This window comes from Pyrus communis, chromosome 13, assembly GCF_041283825.1.
Source record: "Pyrus communis isolate YQ-2024b chromosome 13, ASM4128382v1, whole genome shotgun sequence".
Classification (NCBI taxonomy): Eukaryota; Viridiplantae; Streptophyta; class Magnoliopsida; order Rosales; family Rosaceae; genus Pyrus; species Pyrus communis.
The window spans coordinates 24,056,994-24,070,900 of record NC_142577.1 but is presented as its reverse complement, the minus strand read 5'-3'; the positions used below and the strand labels follow the sequence as shown (position 1 = coordinate 24,070,900).

The following is a 13,907-nucleotide window of genomic DNA, read 5'->3' as shown; positions in this document are numbered from 1 at the left end:
AATAGATATAATGAATATGTATATATTGTTTATTAATTATTATTCTATATAAATTTTAAAATTTAAGTTTTATTAATTTATTTATTTTTATAGTATATTAAAGGCAAGGATTGAGATTAAAAATCATAAAACACATTAAAAATAAAAACATCAAGTAATTTGAAAATACGAAACACATTAAAAAAATTATAATAATTAATTTACATGTACGAAAAATATAAAAATATATGCAAATGCTTGTAGTCGCATCCTCTATGCTTTAAGGATGGGTATATGATCGTTTGAATTTTTAAAACCATACAAACTCTCATGAATATTATTTTTAAGGGAGTTCAAAATAAACAAAATTCATAATCATTAATGTATAAGTCTGAAAGATGTGAAAGCATAATAAACGTTTATAATTGCATCCTCAACACTTAGACGATGGTTACATGGTCTTTTATATTTTTAAAACCCTCCAAATCTCATGAACAATGTTTTTTATTTGAGTGCAAAATTAATAAAATTAATAAAAATTATTGTGGAAGTGTGAAAAATGTAATACTCGTAATGAAAAACTTTACAACTTTCATGAAGGGGTCAACTCCGAAATTTAGTATGTATATACTAATTTAGTATTATGTTTTACATTTTTTTGGATCAAATTATGTTTTTCATTTTCATTTTTATTGATTTAAAATATATTTTTCTTAATGGAGAACGGGTCGAGTCATATTACCAGATAATATTAACAGGTTTATTTCGGATTGGGTCATATTACCCGTTTACTTTAACGGGTATTACACGACACGACCCGTTAAGCTATTTGGTATGACACGAACACGAGAAGCACGACACGAATGTCAGGTCTAGAGGAGCCCATGAAAATGGTTTAATCATGTGCGGCGCAAACAGTGAAACTGGGGGGAGGTGCGATCCTGTGCATCGCAGTGTATGGGACACCGTAGCCCTCGGGCTGCTGTCACGCTTGGGCCGAGTTTCAATGTATAGGCTGCAATCTAGGAGCCCAGATTGTTATGTCTCTCCAATGGGCTTCAAACAGAACACCAAAGCCCAAAAGGCTGGTGTTAAGACCAAGTGCAGCCAAGTAGGTTTGGGTCATAACCAAAACATCCCAGTGTTTGCTGGGTAAGGTCGCTGGAGTGCCACCACTGTTAGTGGCCATGTTCTGGGTTGATTTTGGTCGGGAGAAGCACGAGTTCGATCTGGAATCTTATATTGAACAGAGAAAATTCAATTTCTCGACGTTTGGGTGTGAAAAATCATAGGGATTTCAAATCAAAATCCTTGAAAACCTAATGAAATTCAACGGGAATTTCAATAAACATTGTCGGAGACGATGAATTTGTCCAAAAAAGCACAACTTTAGGTTGTGGTTTGCCACAGAGGTAGGCATTGTTGCCATGACTTGGTTACGGGCGAGTGAAGGTTTTCTGGGGACGACGCCATGAACGATGTCATGTTGGTTTTCATGGAGAGGGAGAGCTGCTAGCACTCAGCTGGTGGCTCTCAGCCACACAAGTTGCGGGTCTGGGCGATTCGAGGTCGTGGGTTCGAAGAACCCTAGCCACACCGATTGGTTTTGTTTCCCTTTTTTTTTTTTTTCACAATGCAATTCAATTTGATGCATATGCAATTTAATTTAATATTTTAATGTATGTACATATATTTGATGCAATTCATGGTAATATCAAATTACATAATTTAATAATTATGAATATAATGCATACACAATTTATATAGAATCTAAAATTCGAAAAACGTAGAGTTGGGTCATACATTATGGTGAATGTTCATGCTATCAGGACTGCAAAAATATCAAGATAAAAACCGTTGTTTTGGAAGAACCTGATTGCGTAACAATACAGATGAACTGGTTTGAAGCAGAAAAAAAAAAAAAAAAAACTTCAACGTTTTAAGCACAACGGCATGAGCGTGTTGATAATGTGTTGTAGTCTATTTCATCTAACAAGAAGGAGAGGGCCGACGACAAGGGGGAGAGAGAGAGGAGAGATGTGTTTGTAGAATCGTAGGGGAATTGTGTATTAAGGATGTGTTATCCCCCCACATAGTGCCTTTATTTGTGGTAGTAAAAGGAGAGAATAAATCCTTCATCCCCAAGGAATAAAAGTCCATATAGGAAAAAATAACTAGAATCAAATCTAACCTAGGATTTACACAATCACACTTAAACTAGAAAAGTTCACAACAATCTTGTGATTTTCCACCGGATTTTGTTTTAGTCACGTTGGTTCCTAATTTTAATTCCTCATTCTTTGCTTTTTGTGAGTTTTCTTCAATGCACATCAAAGTCGCACATCGAGGTTATATAATAAAACAAAAGCCGATAAATCATGTTGTATAATTTAGCAAAAATCTTGTTATGATTTACAACTTAAATGTGCACTGTTAACGTGAAATGAAGAAAACCTCTTCCTTTCTAACACCACTGGGTTGAAATTTCTCTTGAAAAGGAATTTGTCCATAGGAAAAAGACAGAAGCTCGGCCCACTACTATTTTTGGGCCAACAAAAGAGTTTGCCATTTGAGACTCGGGCCTACATCGCTTCAGCCATCAACTTTGCATTTTGCACTTCCCTGCAAAACTACAAAACTACAAAACTTATTAATTAATCATTTAATTACAAAGTTAAAACCTAATTAGAACAAGGAATCAAAGGGCAAGCAAAACTTGTCTATAGTTTGTCTTGGTAAGCTGTACGGTATTCCGCTCCTTGCAATCGTTGGATTGCTGGCACACCAAAAGACAAAACAGCCTTTCGGAGATCTCAAGGGTCCTCCATTACCCCGACCCTTTCGATACTTCCCATGTTTCTTCCTTGTTAACTCTCTCCGACCTCCTCACCCCAAAACCCAGCACCCCATTTCTCCACTGAATTCCGATCCCGACCAACAAACTAAAAAGCAGAGAGAGAGAGAGATGGCGACTCCTCCTTCCACCCATTTCTGCCACACCTACTCGCCGCCGCTGCCACCGTCATCATCGTCGTCATCTGTTTCGTATTTACCTGTTTATTCATCTGTACACGGACGCCTACAACGCGTTTCAATTTCTTCGATTCCGAGACGTTTTGTTTCAGCTAAGGTTTCTCAGCAGAATGCTGTCGGCTTGCAAGACGGTAAGCTCCTTCAGCCTTCTAATCTTAATTTCATTGATTTGGATGTCATCAGAAATCAGATTTTTTATTTTTGTTCTGTCCTTTGTTTAATTTAGTTGTAAATTCACAGTCTTTTAATTTGGGTTTTTCCATCAATGTAGGCCCGCCGGCGCCGGCGGTCAACCCAATTGAGAACGAAGCTCCTTTCGAGAAACTGAAAGATGGGTTGCTTTCAGCTCCGTCTTCGAAGGAATCTAAAGACACGGCCGTGTTTAATGTTAATGAAAGTGAATCTACTGTCAGTATCACGGTGGTTGGAGCCTCCGGGGACCTTGCCAAGAAGAAGATTTTCCCCGCACTTTTCGCACTTTTCTACGAGGATTGCCTCCCGAAGGTGTGGACTATTTGTTCTTTATCTTTCGTTTGATTACTTGATTCTTAGATTTCGATTGATTGGCGAAAAATGAGTATGTAAATATATTGTTGCAGCACTTCACTATTTATGGTTATGCTCGGAGTAAGATGACCGATACCGAGCTCAGAGACATGGTTAGCAAGACGCTTACTTGCCGAATCGACAAGAGGTGAGCCAAAAGCTTTGGCCTTTGTTGTGAAATGTGGTTGCTTTGCATATTATGTATTGTTTGCTGAGAAAATTAGAATACATAACTATAATATCTAAGTGTTGGAGAGACAAAACAAGTAAACAAATTACTATATTACACTCACAAAATATTACAACATAGAAACTCTTGAAGAAAGGAGATACATAATACATGATACATTCTTTCTCCTATTTATAGGCTTGCTAATCCGACTTAATCATTGCTAGAATTTTCTAGCTAGTGCATTGATCATGCACTACCACCGACCTAAGAAACCACCATAATCTTGCGAGAGAATTGTCTAGCATAGTTAATATGCATGCACTGGTCACTTAAATCTCATGCATGTTTGAACTAGAAAAATCTGGTTCCTTTGCACCTGACCAAAATGCGGTCTCTAGAAGGCACTGCCTTCTAAGCTTGCTGCTATACTTTGCCAGAGTTTTGTAGCAGAATTCATGCACCAACTTTGCGCAGGTGTTGATCTTTCAACATTGTTTGAAAAGATGGAAAAGTTATTGCTGGGTGTATAAAGTTTGAAGTTGATTAATGTGTGACGAATTGTTTTGTTGGAACTTCAGGGAGAATTGCAGTGAGAAAATGGACCAATTTCTTCAAAGATGTTTCTATCATTCTGGTCAGTATGATTCGCAGGATCATTTCGCAGAGCTGGACAAGAAGCTAAAGGAACATGAGGTAATAACTTGAGTGTATACTCTAACCTTAGTGATAGAGTGTTGAATACGATTTTATACTTTGCCTTCTGTTCAAGTTTTCTTGGTGCTGTTGTCTGTGGGAACTTTAAGCACTCTCTGTACTTTTGGACATTGCCCGTTTGAATGATGTTCAAGTAAGCTATTTTCTGGGTCTTGATTCTGCTTCCATTTAGATTGACAAGCAACTACATGTGTAGGCAGGAAGAGTTCCTAATCGCCTGTTTTATCTGTCTGTTCCTCCAAACATATTCATCGATGCTGTTCGCTGTGCTAGCTCGTCGGCTTCATCTTGTAATGGCTGGACTAGGGTTATTGTTGAGAAACCCTTTGGCCGAGATTCAGAATCATCTGCTACTTTGACCAGTGCCCTCAAACAGTACCTAGAAGAGGATCAAATTTTCAGGATAGACCACTATCTGGGCAAGGAGCTTGTGGAAAACCTATCAGTTCTCCGCTTCTCCAACCTTATTTTTGAGCCCTTGTGGTCAAGGCAGTATATAAGAAATGTACAGTTAATATTCTCTGAAGATTTTGGCACCGAAGGACGTGGAGGGTACTTTGACAACTATGGGATAATAAGAGATATAATGCAGAATCACTTGCTTCAGATACTGGCTCTCTTTGCAATGGAAACCCCTGTCAGTTTGGATGCAGAAGACATCAGAAACGAGAAGGTTTTACGAATACCTGAAATGGGGCTGCCTTCGTACTTTGTATTGCTTTCCTCTTTATTCTGATATTTATAGTGCTTACTTGTTGCCAGGTTAAAGTTTTACGCTCTATGAGGCCACTACAACTTGAAAATGTGGTCACAGGGCAATACAAGAGTCATGTTAGAGGTGGTATTACTTACCCGGCATACACTGATGACAAGACGGTACCCAAAGACAGCTTGACTCCAACATTTGCGGCAGCTGCTCTCTTCATAGACAATGCAAGATGGGATGGGGTGCCTTTCTTGATGAAGGCCGGGAAAGCATTACATAATAAGAGGTTTGTTCAATTAGAGATAAGATTCTCGTTCTTGTTTACCAGTCATGGTTTCAGATATACTAATTCATATTTGCTTCTTTTTTTTTTTTTTCCAGGGCTGAGATAAGGGTACAGTTTCGACATGTGCCTGGAAACTTGTATCGAAATATTGGAACGGATCTTGATCGCACGACAAATGAGCTTGTTATCCGAGTACAGCCTGATGAAGCTATTGTCCTGAAGATCAATAACAAAGTCCCTGGTCTTGGAATGAGGTTGGACAGGAGCAATCTAAATCTCCACTACGCAGCCAGGTTAGGTTTAAAAAGTTGAAAGTTTATGTATAAATTGCACGAAAGAATTTAATGTGTCAATGAATAATCGTAAGTGTAATTAGTAATATAACATGCACCAGTGTGTTATCTTCTTTTGTACCCTTCAAAAAAATGATGAAATACCTAACCAAATTCGTTTGTTTTTTGTTATTTGTAGATATTCAAATGAGATTCCGGATGCTTATGAGAGGCTTCTGCTGGATGCTATTGAAGGGGAAAGGAGGCTGTTTATTCGGAGTGATGAACTTGATGCAGCTTGGGCACTCTTCACACCCTTATTGAAAGAGATTGAAGAGAAGAAGGTTATTCCCGAATACTATCCTTATGGAAGCAGAGGTCCTGTCGGGGCACACTATCTTGCAGCAAGATACAAAGTCCGGTGGGGTGATGTTGGTGTGGAGGTGTGAATTTGAGGAGGCCGGCCTCATTGCCATTGTTATCATAGCCAAACAGGGTAAGGTTTTTGTTTTGTAATTTGTTCACCGTAGATTAGGGTTGTGTTGTTTCCAGTCAACAAGAAATTAGAAGTAGGATTGAATTATCCTGGAGTTTTTGCGAATTCCTCTCGTTGTCAACGTAAAGAAATTTGAAGCAATTTCACTTCAGATTTCTTCATTTGAGACAATAGATGGAGTAGTTTTTCGTTGTTATTTTCACACTGCCACACGTTGACATCAATACAACCATGTTATCAAGTGTAGCACTTTATTAATAATAAATTCCAAGTCTTTGGCACGACATTCATTTTGTCCGCCAAAATTAGCAACATTGAGCGACAATGTCGCAAGTTCGGACTAGAAGACGGTGAACTTACAAACCTACAAATTAATAGGATATACTCGGATTCTGAAATTGTGAAGAGTTAACTGGAAACTTGACTTCAGTTATTGAAATTGAAGGTATTTTCATTGACGAATCGAGTTCGATTTTGCTCACCCCTTTTAACTCCAGTCGAGTCGCCTAGAATCGGTACACAAAGTTTACATGTTCATTTAATTATTGCACTACACAAACGGGATGTCTGAATCAAAAACTCGACGTCCAAATTTGTCGATCGAGAATAGACCACTGTTTACAAAGTTTAACGAAGTTGACAGACAATTGCTAGCGTTGTCGGGACCGTCATACATACCTGAATACAAATTCACAAGGAGGGATTGGCAGAGTAACAAAATCTGGCTCAAACATAGGAGGACAGACAGATTAATCGAACTAGTAGCCGTATACCTTTGGTGTCATTCGGTCTTTCGATTCTCTCAGTTATAGCTGTGCCAGTAGTTGATCCTGCCTCACGCAAAGATGTCATCCAAAGCATTATGGTCTGTTTAAACTCTTCCTCGTCGCGCAGATACACGAGATGAAGTCCACACTTTTGTACCCTCAAGCTTGGGCGATCACTTCCAGTTGAATCCTCCAGAACGCTACGCTCGTTAAACAACTGATCGGATTCCAGTTGAAACCACCCTCGCAGTGTGTTGGACAGCCAAATGAATCCTCCCAGCTCATACAACCACTCCAGTTCCTTATTACGCATGGGCAGGACGTTCCAGAAATGACATATAAGGTGGTGGCGGACGGTGGTGCGAAATTCCAGCTGGAATAGCCAAATTCTCTTCCTCCAAGTACGCACACAAGTAGGGCAATCCCAGCCAATGAGAACCGCCATTAAACAGATGTAGTGGCAGCGGCGTAGTGGCAGCGGCATTGTTGCTGAGTGACCAGTGCCGTGCTGCCCGAACCATTCCAGAATTTCGTCACTTGGAGGGAAGCAAGAATTGTATATCAACGGCAAAGTCCTGCAAAAAATACGTGTTAGGGACAGAGAGAGTAACACTTAACGTTGTATAATTGACATGAAATGCAACGGAGTGGTGGCTTCCCATTTAAATTGCTCTCCTGGTGAGAGATGAAATGTTTCAGGAACCAACCCAAGCATGTTCGGTGTTGGCTCTTAAATGGCACATGAGTTTGTAAGAAAGTCTTGAATCCAAAGTGTTGAGAACAGCAGTAGGATGCTCGATGGCTGAAAAAGGCAACACATTTATTATGCCACACAGAGAAAAAAATAGTATAGTTGAATTTGTTAAGATTCTCAATTGCATGTTCACTTCATTTAATTGCACCTTTTTAGTCAGACTGGTCTTGACATAATTTCATATTTTGGTCTTTGTTAATGAAAATCAATAGAAGTGGTCTCTGAATTTGTCCATTTAAATCATTTCAGTCACTCCGTGATTTTGTTAATATTCTCGTTAAGTAAAGATGTTGGTTTGACAAAAATACCCTTAAAAATGTTGTCACGTGATCGTTCACGTGACAATTTAACAAGAATATTGACAGATTTATCACGAAATGAGCAAAATGATTTACGGTGGACAAACTCAAAAATCACTTCTATCGATTTTCAATGTCAGGGATCAAAATTTTGACTTTTTGAGCTACTAAAAACAAACCATGTGAATAAAATTGTATGCATTGTTTTGTCGTAGTAGTTAAAGACACAGTAAACCCGTAGTAACAATGTACTTGTCTCATATAAGTTGTTTTCTCGTTTTCAATCATGGATTAGCCCTCGTCATACAAAAATACAAAACGATCCATGTGTCTGGGTGTTTGTCCGCAAGTCATGCACTAGATTTTATTTAAAAAGAGATGTAAACATGATCCACAGGTGTGAACATTGGTGTGAAAAGGAGAGAGGATTATCGCTGGATTCTTTTTGTGAGGATTTCGGAGATCCTCCAATTACATATGTTCATCATACATCGTACGACCAGTTTTTGTTAGGCATTGTTTATATTCAATTTTAAATATAAAAATTTACAATGATTTCTGACCGCACGATGTACGATGAACAGATGTGATTGGAGAATCCCTAAGATTCTTACAAAGATGATCCAGCGAGTATCCTCCTACGTAAAAAAGCTCTCTTAACTTCAAATGGAAGAAATTGATTGGATAATTAATGCTTTTAAAAAGAAAATTAGTGGGACAATGACGACGGATTTATCTTTAAACCTACTCATATCTAAAGCGTAAGAAGATTACCATCAACTTTAGAATTTGTGTGACTTTTTTGGGTGATTTGTCAATGCCGATATTATCAAAGATCGCTTTTGTCTCCTCCATGGCCAACACACGAGAAAACAACACAAGAATCGGACACATTTCTTGTACAACCTACCCATTCATTTCATTAAACTAAAATCATTTTGCGGAGCTCATGTGCTTTACTTACGCTAGAAATTATTAATTTTCGTCAAACATAGGATGGGGCTTTATTGTTACATAGTACTTAGTGTTATAGAGTGGTACGGATGTTTTAGCAGTTAGGTTTGATTTGCACATTTGTTAATCTTTTATTTTCAGTTTTAAATGTTTATTCTCTGTACCACTTACTGTTATATACGGCTAAACAAAAATTGCAAAAGCATACTACATTTATATATATATATATATATATATATATATATATGTTGTGATTTAAATGCGTTTGTAATTTATTGTGATTTAAATGCGTTTGAAATATAAATTACATAGATGGAGGTGATGAAGTATAAGATATGTTCAAATGCACCGGAATGCAACGATATATTGTAAAAATTCCTAAATTATATTTTAGCACAATTTAAACTTTTTGGCAGCAATGATAAAGTAATGAAATTTACTATAGTATTATAACAATAAAATTTTGGGGTTTCAATTATTTGCAATTGAACACCAAGCAAATTTTCACACTATCTGCTATGATTATAAAGTCACGTCATCTACTCATTATCGGAAATATTTTTGTTCACTATTATCAAGTGATGACGATGATTATCATTTTATTTATCACTATTATATGAGTTTAAATTTTAAGACTTGTGTAGTGGATAAACATAAATCTCAATATTTAAACTCATCTAATAATGATAAATAGAATAATGAGCATTACCACCAGTAGCGGATACATAATTCTAACATCGGGTGGTCTAATTATGGTACGATAAGCGCTAGTCGAGCGGCGAGTTAGGACCTAGGACCTAGCCCCTATGCACCTAGTATTTTAGTGAATTTTATGGTATGAGATGAATACTCAAGTGATTACGAGTTCAAGTACTTTCAAAATATTTTCTAGAGATTGTATGAATTTATAGTAAATTTATAAAAATAACGGTGTCAAACATATAGTACAAAAAGTGCTGGTTAAGTAATACACTATTTTTTTTATTAATTAAAATGCTAGGTGGCATAACTTGATTGGACAATCATTAAGAAAAATAGGAAATTGGTCACGTGGAAAACGGAGAGAGAGTCTTTCTTCTTAGTTGGAACCAAGGTTCAAGAACATCAAAGTCATAGTGGTCGTCTCTGTGTTCCTCTTCGTTTGAAAGTAAATATTTCTTCTTGGTTCAAAGCTTCTATTGCAGAGCATTTGCACAACCATGATGGTCTTCTCTCTTCCACCATCTGCTCAAACCGTTAAATGGTCTTCAGAGGTCCTCACTTGTGCTTCTTCGAACTTTTGGGTGGGCCCGAGACAACTCGGGTCCATATATGTATCCGCCCCTAATTAGAGTTTTGAGCAAAAATGCACCCATTTAGATCAATGGAGCTTTGGCCTTGGCTGTATCTCCCATTTTTTGAAGATTGAGTTGTCGATTAGTAAAAGAAAATAGGGACAATAATGCCTCATTGAAGAAGGCATGGCCTACTTAATTATTATTTGCACCGAACACTTTGACCATTCTGGAACCATTGTGTTGAGTTAGGTATTGTCAGTCTGGAATAGTCGGTACTCTGATGTTTCATTCATGTAGACCGAGCGACTGACCGTACATTTGCATTTACTAGCATGCCAAGCCAATCAGTTACTAGTTTTCAGGCACAACAGACGGAGTGATTTTTTGGTCTGATCGCCGCTGGTACGTGTTTTTATTAATTTATTCATGTTATAATACGTAAAGTTTCATTACAAAGATAAGAGATGCTTACATAAGAAGCATGATCAAAATAAATTGGATCAAGATTACCTGTTAAACTCAAGTTGGCCAGCTCATTAACAACAAAGTTGATCTTGCGATAAATATTTTTGAATTCACATACTCAATTAATGTGTAAACGATCACGGCAAGTGCACTCGCCATAAATTAGGTCTGATATATCTCACTATGTCATGTATTCCAATCGTAACATGTAACTTGATAGTATAACTGTCACACTCAAAAACTTTTCTAGACAACCTCTTATCGTTGCCAAAAATTCAACTAGAAGACGGTGTGACAATGGACTATAAGACTTACAAATCACCAGAATCTAGTCGTTGATCTACAGCTGCAAATTACGACATTGTGAGATGTGGCATTACAAGTAGCATGAACTTTACTTGGGAACTTTATGGCTTCAATAATTGAAGTTGAAAATATTTCCATTGACAAATCTAGGCGTGCCAATAAAAATACAACCCCACCTTCAAAACCCAAAACTCAATCACCCCCAAAGTTTCCACTAAACCCTAAGAGCTTAGGGCTTATCATTACATCACCGTCCACGAAGAGGTGCCCACCATTTTCGGGTCCTCAGCACTGATCCCACAAAAGCAGACATGGCAGAGAACAACAAGCCTCCAGCACAAATCAAAGACCTACAGATTATGATTGCAAACAAAGAGAAGGATGAAAGCAAGAAGCAATTAGCACCAAAGAGGAGCTCCACCAAGGACAGGCACAAGAAAGTGGATGGCAGGGGGAGAAGAATAAGGATGCCGGCGCTCTGCGCTGCGAGGGTTTTTCAGCTCACCAGAGAATTGGGTCACAAGTCCGACGGTGAGACAATCCAGTGGCTTTTACAGCAAGCAGAACCGTCAATTGTTGCTGCTACTGGCTCCGGGACCATGCCGGCGTCAGCTCTGGCAGCGGCTGCAGAGTCCTCTGTTTCTGAACAGGGGAACTCTGTTTCCTCTGGATTAATGAGCTTTGGCCATCTGGGGAGATCTAATGCAGCAACTGGGATTTGGCCTTTCGTCAGTGGGATTAGGTCAAGTTTTGATCACAATTCTGGTCAGCAAACGTTGAATTTTGGGGGTGAGAACTTGAATTTCATGCATAAGTTTGGTTTCCAAGGATTTGATGCTCCTAGTAATTTGGGATCAATGAGTTTTCCCACAACTCTGAGTGGAAGCAATCAGCAAGCTCCAGGTCTGGAGCTTGGACTTTCTCAGGATGGTCACATTGGGTTGGTGAATTCTCAAGCTTTGAGTTTGACCCAATTTCTTCAGAACAAGGTGCAGAGGCCTAGGGGTGTTGGTTCCTTCAATCAGCAGCAGCAGCAACAACAATCGAATACGAACGAATGATTTTCGAGGAACGGAGACAGTAGAGAAGTTCAAAATAGCTAAGATACTGGCTTTGCAGGGTTACCCTTCTTTCAACATTCTTCATTTTATCAGGTACTGTACTTATCTCGTTCTTCCAGGCTACATTTAGCATGTAGGATCTAACACGATTAGCTAATTCGCTAGTTTCAAGGTACGTTGAAGCGAGAAATGAAAGTCTGCTTCCAAATTTTGTCCAGGTTGAACGAATAAGACGGATTAGTTATATGGTTCTGCTATCTTTACCATTTTATGCATACTGGAAGGATAAGCTTCGTCCATGACTAATCCATTTTATCTCTTCAACTTGAATAAAATTCGGAAATCGAGCATTCATTCAACGTACTTCGACTTAAAATCTAATCTTAGATACCAAGCGTGGCCTCGAGTCTTCCTCGAGTTCTTTGTTCGAATTTAGGTTTGAATGTTTAATTTTGTGACATGCAGGATAACTATGGAGAAGAAAATGGCTTGGAGATTGGGTTTGCTTTCTATTTCTTGTTGATTTGTTTAGAATTATGTGTGCTGCTGGCTTGCATCAAACAACAAAAAGTTGTAGAATGCTGAGCAATTATATAGTAAATGGATTTCGTGCAGGTATGCAATTTCAATTAGATATCATGATCTGGATTTTGTATTTTGTATTTATAGAGAGCTTTTTCTATATGTGTCCCATATAATATCCCATGCTGAGCATTATCTACTAAATAGGGAGCTTTTTTACTCTAGACGTTCTCCCTCTACTCTCTCAAAACGGAGAGCTTTATTGGCTTGGGTTGTCCTTTTTTCTTTCTGCGTCTGGATGAGTTTCTGAATACCACGTTGCAGCTTTTTGCAATTTCATTTTGTAAGTTAAAAGAGTTATTTTACTGCAAACTTGGCAATGATGTTTTTTCTTCTTGACAAATGATAGAGTAATTACACTGAAGAGAGTTTTTTTACTCTAGACGTTCTCCCTCGACTCTCTCAAAGCGGAGAGCCTTATTGGCTTGGGTCGTCCTTTTTTCTTTCTGCGTCTGGATGAGTTTCTGAATACCTCGCTGCAGCTTTTTGCAATTTCATTTTGCAAGTTAAAAGAGTTATTTTACTGCAAACTTGGCAATGGTGTTTTTTCTTCTTGACAAATGATAGAGTAATTACACTGAATTCATTTAAATTTACGGGGTGAAATTTCGAACTTCAGTGTAGACGGTGGAGCACATTGTTGTAGCCAGCATAGCTTAAACCCTAATCTGTAAACTTGGCAATGGTTTTACACTTGCTTGGAAGTTTTGGTGTCTTTTTTTATTGTTACATAATAGGTGTTAGTCTTGGATTTGTTGATAGCCGAAGTGAAGTCAGTAATCAGCATTAGTTTGGAAATTAGTCACAGGATAATCAAACCATTGTTAACAGATCTCCCTAAACATTGTAGTGTTTAGGTTAAATGTTATTTTTCAAACACAATTTTTCGTAACGCAAGGATATCGATCAAGTACATTCGTGTATGGTATGTTGGAGTTTTAAAAACATGTAATTTACAAATCGATAAGACATCTACGAAAAATATAAATATTTTTAAAAAATTATGTACATATATGTTTAACACGCAAATTTTCTAACTACATTTTGAAACAAACAGCAGCAGGGCCGTCAACCCAAGTTAGGGTCCCGATTTCTCCTTTCAGCCCAAAGAGTGAAGCATAAGATGCTCAACGGACCCAAACCCATTTCAGACATTGAGCGTAACGTTGCCAAAAAAAAAAAAAAAACCCCTCCTTGGCAGCATGAGGCTGTTTCTCATGCTCAAATGGAGAAATTTT

At 38.0% G+C, this 13,907-nt stretch overlaps 3 protein-coding genes across 3 annotated transcripts; 2 read left to right on the top strand and 1 right to left on the bottom strand.

Moving 5' to 3' along the window:
* Positions 1 to 2,643: 2,643 nt before the first annotated feature.
* LOC137737413 (glucose-6-phosphate 1-dehydrogenase, chloroplastic) lies at positions 2,644 to 6,516 on the top strand. The gene is made up of 8 exons (XM_068476872.2): positions 2,644 to 3,143; positions 3,284 to 3,516; positions 3,612 to 3,706; positions 4,309 to 4,423; positions 4,641 to 5,117; positions 5,207 to 5,436; positions 5,532 to 5,729; positions 5,908 to 6,516. Exons 1-8 carry the CDS (start codon positions 2,945 to 2,947, stop codon positions 6,155 to 6,157), a joined length of 1,797 nt encoding a protein of 598 aa, XP_068332973.2. The 5' UTR covers positions 2,644 to 2,944; the 3' UTR covers positions 6,158 to 6,516.
* A 118-nt stretch (positions 6,517 to 6,634) lies between these two features.
* On the bottom strand, positions 6,635 to 7,604 carry LOC148691980 (uncharacterized). The gene is made up of 2 exons (XM_088683032.1): positions 6,978 to 7,604; positions 6,635 to 6,882 (listed from the first exon to the last, which is right to left on the bottom strand). The coding sequence occupies exons 1-2, from the start codon at positions 7,453 to 7,455 to the stop codon at positions 6,755 to 6,757; spliced, it is 606 nt and encodes a 201-aa protein (XP_088539158.1). The 5' UTR covers positions 7,456 to 7,604; the 3' UTR covers positions 6,635 to 6,754.
* A 3,594-nt stretch (positions 7,605 to 11,198) lies between these two features.
* LOC137738049 (transcription factor TCP20) lies at positions 11,199 to 12,771 on the top strand. The gene is made up of 2 exons (XM_068477653.2): positions 11,199 to 12,180; positions 12,553 to 12,771. The coding sequence occupies exon 1, from the start codon at positions 11,338 to 11,340 to the stop codon at positions 12,085 to 12,087; it is 750 nt and encodes a 249-aa protein (XP_068333754.2). The 5' UTR covers positions 11,199 to 11,337; the 3' UTR covers positions 12,088 to 12,180; positions 12,553 to 12,771.
* The last annotated feature ends 1,136 nt before the right edge of the window (positions 12,772 to 13,907 follow it).

What these genes read in the sequence shown, in the direction of transcription:
- LOC137737413 (XM_068476872.2), top strand. Translation starts at nt 2,945, where the DNA reads ATGGCGACTCCTCCTTCCACCCATTTCTGCCACACCTACTCGCCGCCG. An exon ending in TGCTGTCGGCTTGCAAGACG is followed by an intron (nt 3,144 to 3,283) that starts GTAAGCTCCTTC and finishes CCATCAATGTAG; the next exon opens with GCCCGCCGGCGCCGGCGGTC. An exon ending in AAAGCATTACATAATAAGAG is followed by an intron (nt 5,437 to 5,531) that starts GTTTGTTCAATT and finishes TTTTTTTTCCAG; the next exon opens with GGCTGAGATAAGGGTACAGT.
- LOC148691980 (XM_088683032.1), bottom strand. Translation starts at nt 7,455, where the DNA reads ATGCCGCTGCCACTACGCCGCTGCCACTACATCTGTTTAATGGCGGTT. An exon ending in AAGACCGAATGACACCAAAG is followed by an intron (nt 6,883 to 6,977) that starts GTATACGGCTAC and finishes ATTTGTATTCAG; the next exon opens with GTATGTATGACGGTCCCGAC.
- LOC137738049 (XM_068477653.2), top strand. Translation starts at nt 11,338, where the DNA reads ATGGCAGAGAACAACAAGCCTCCAGCACAAATCAAAGACCTACAGATT.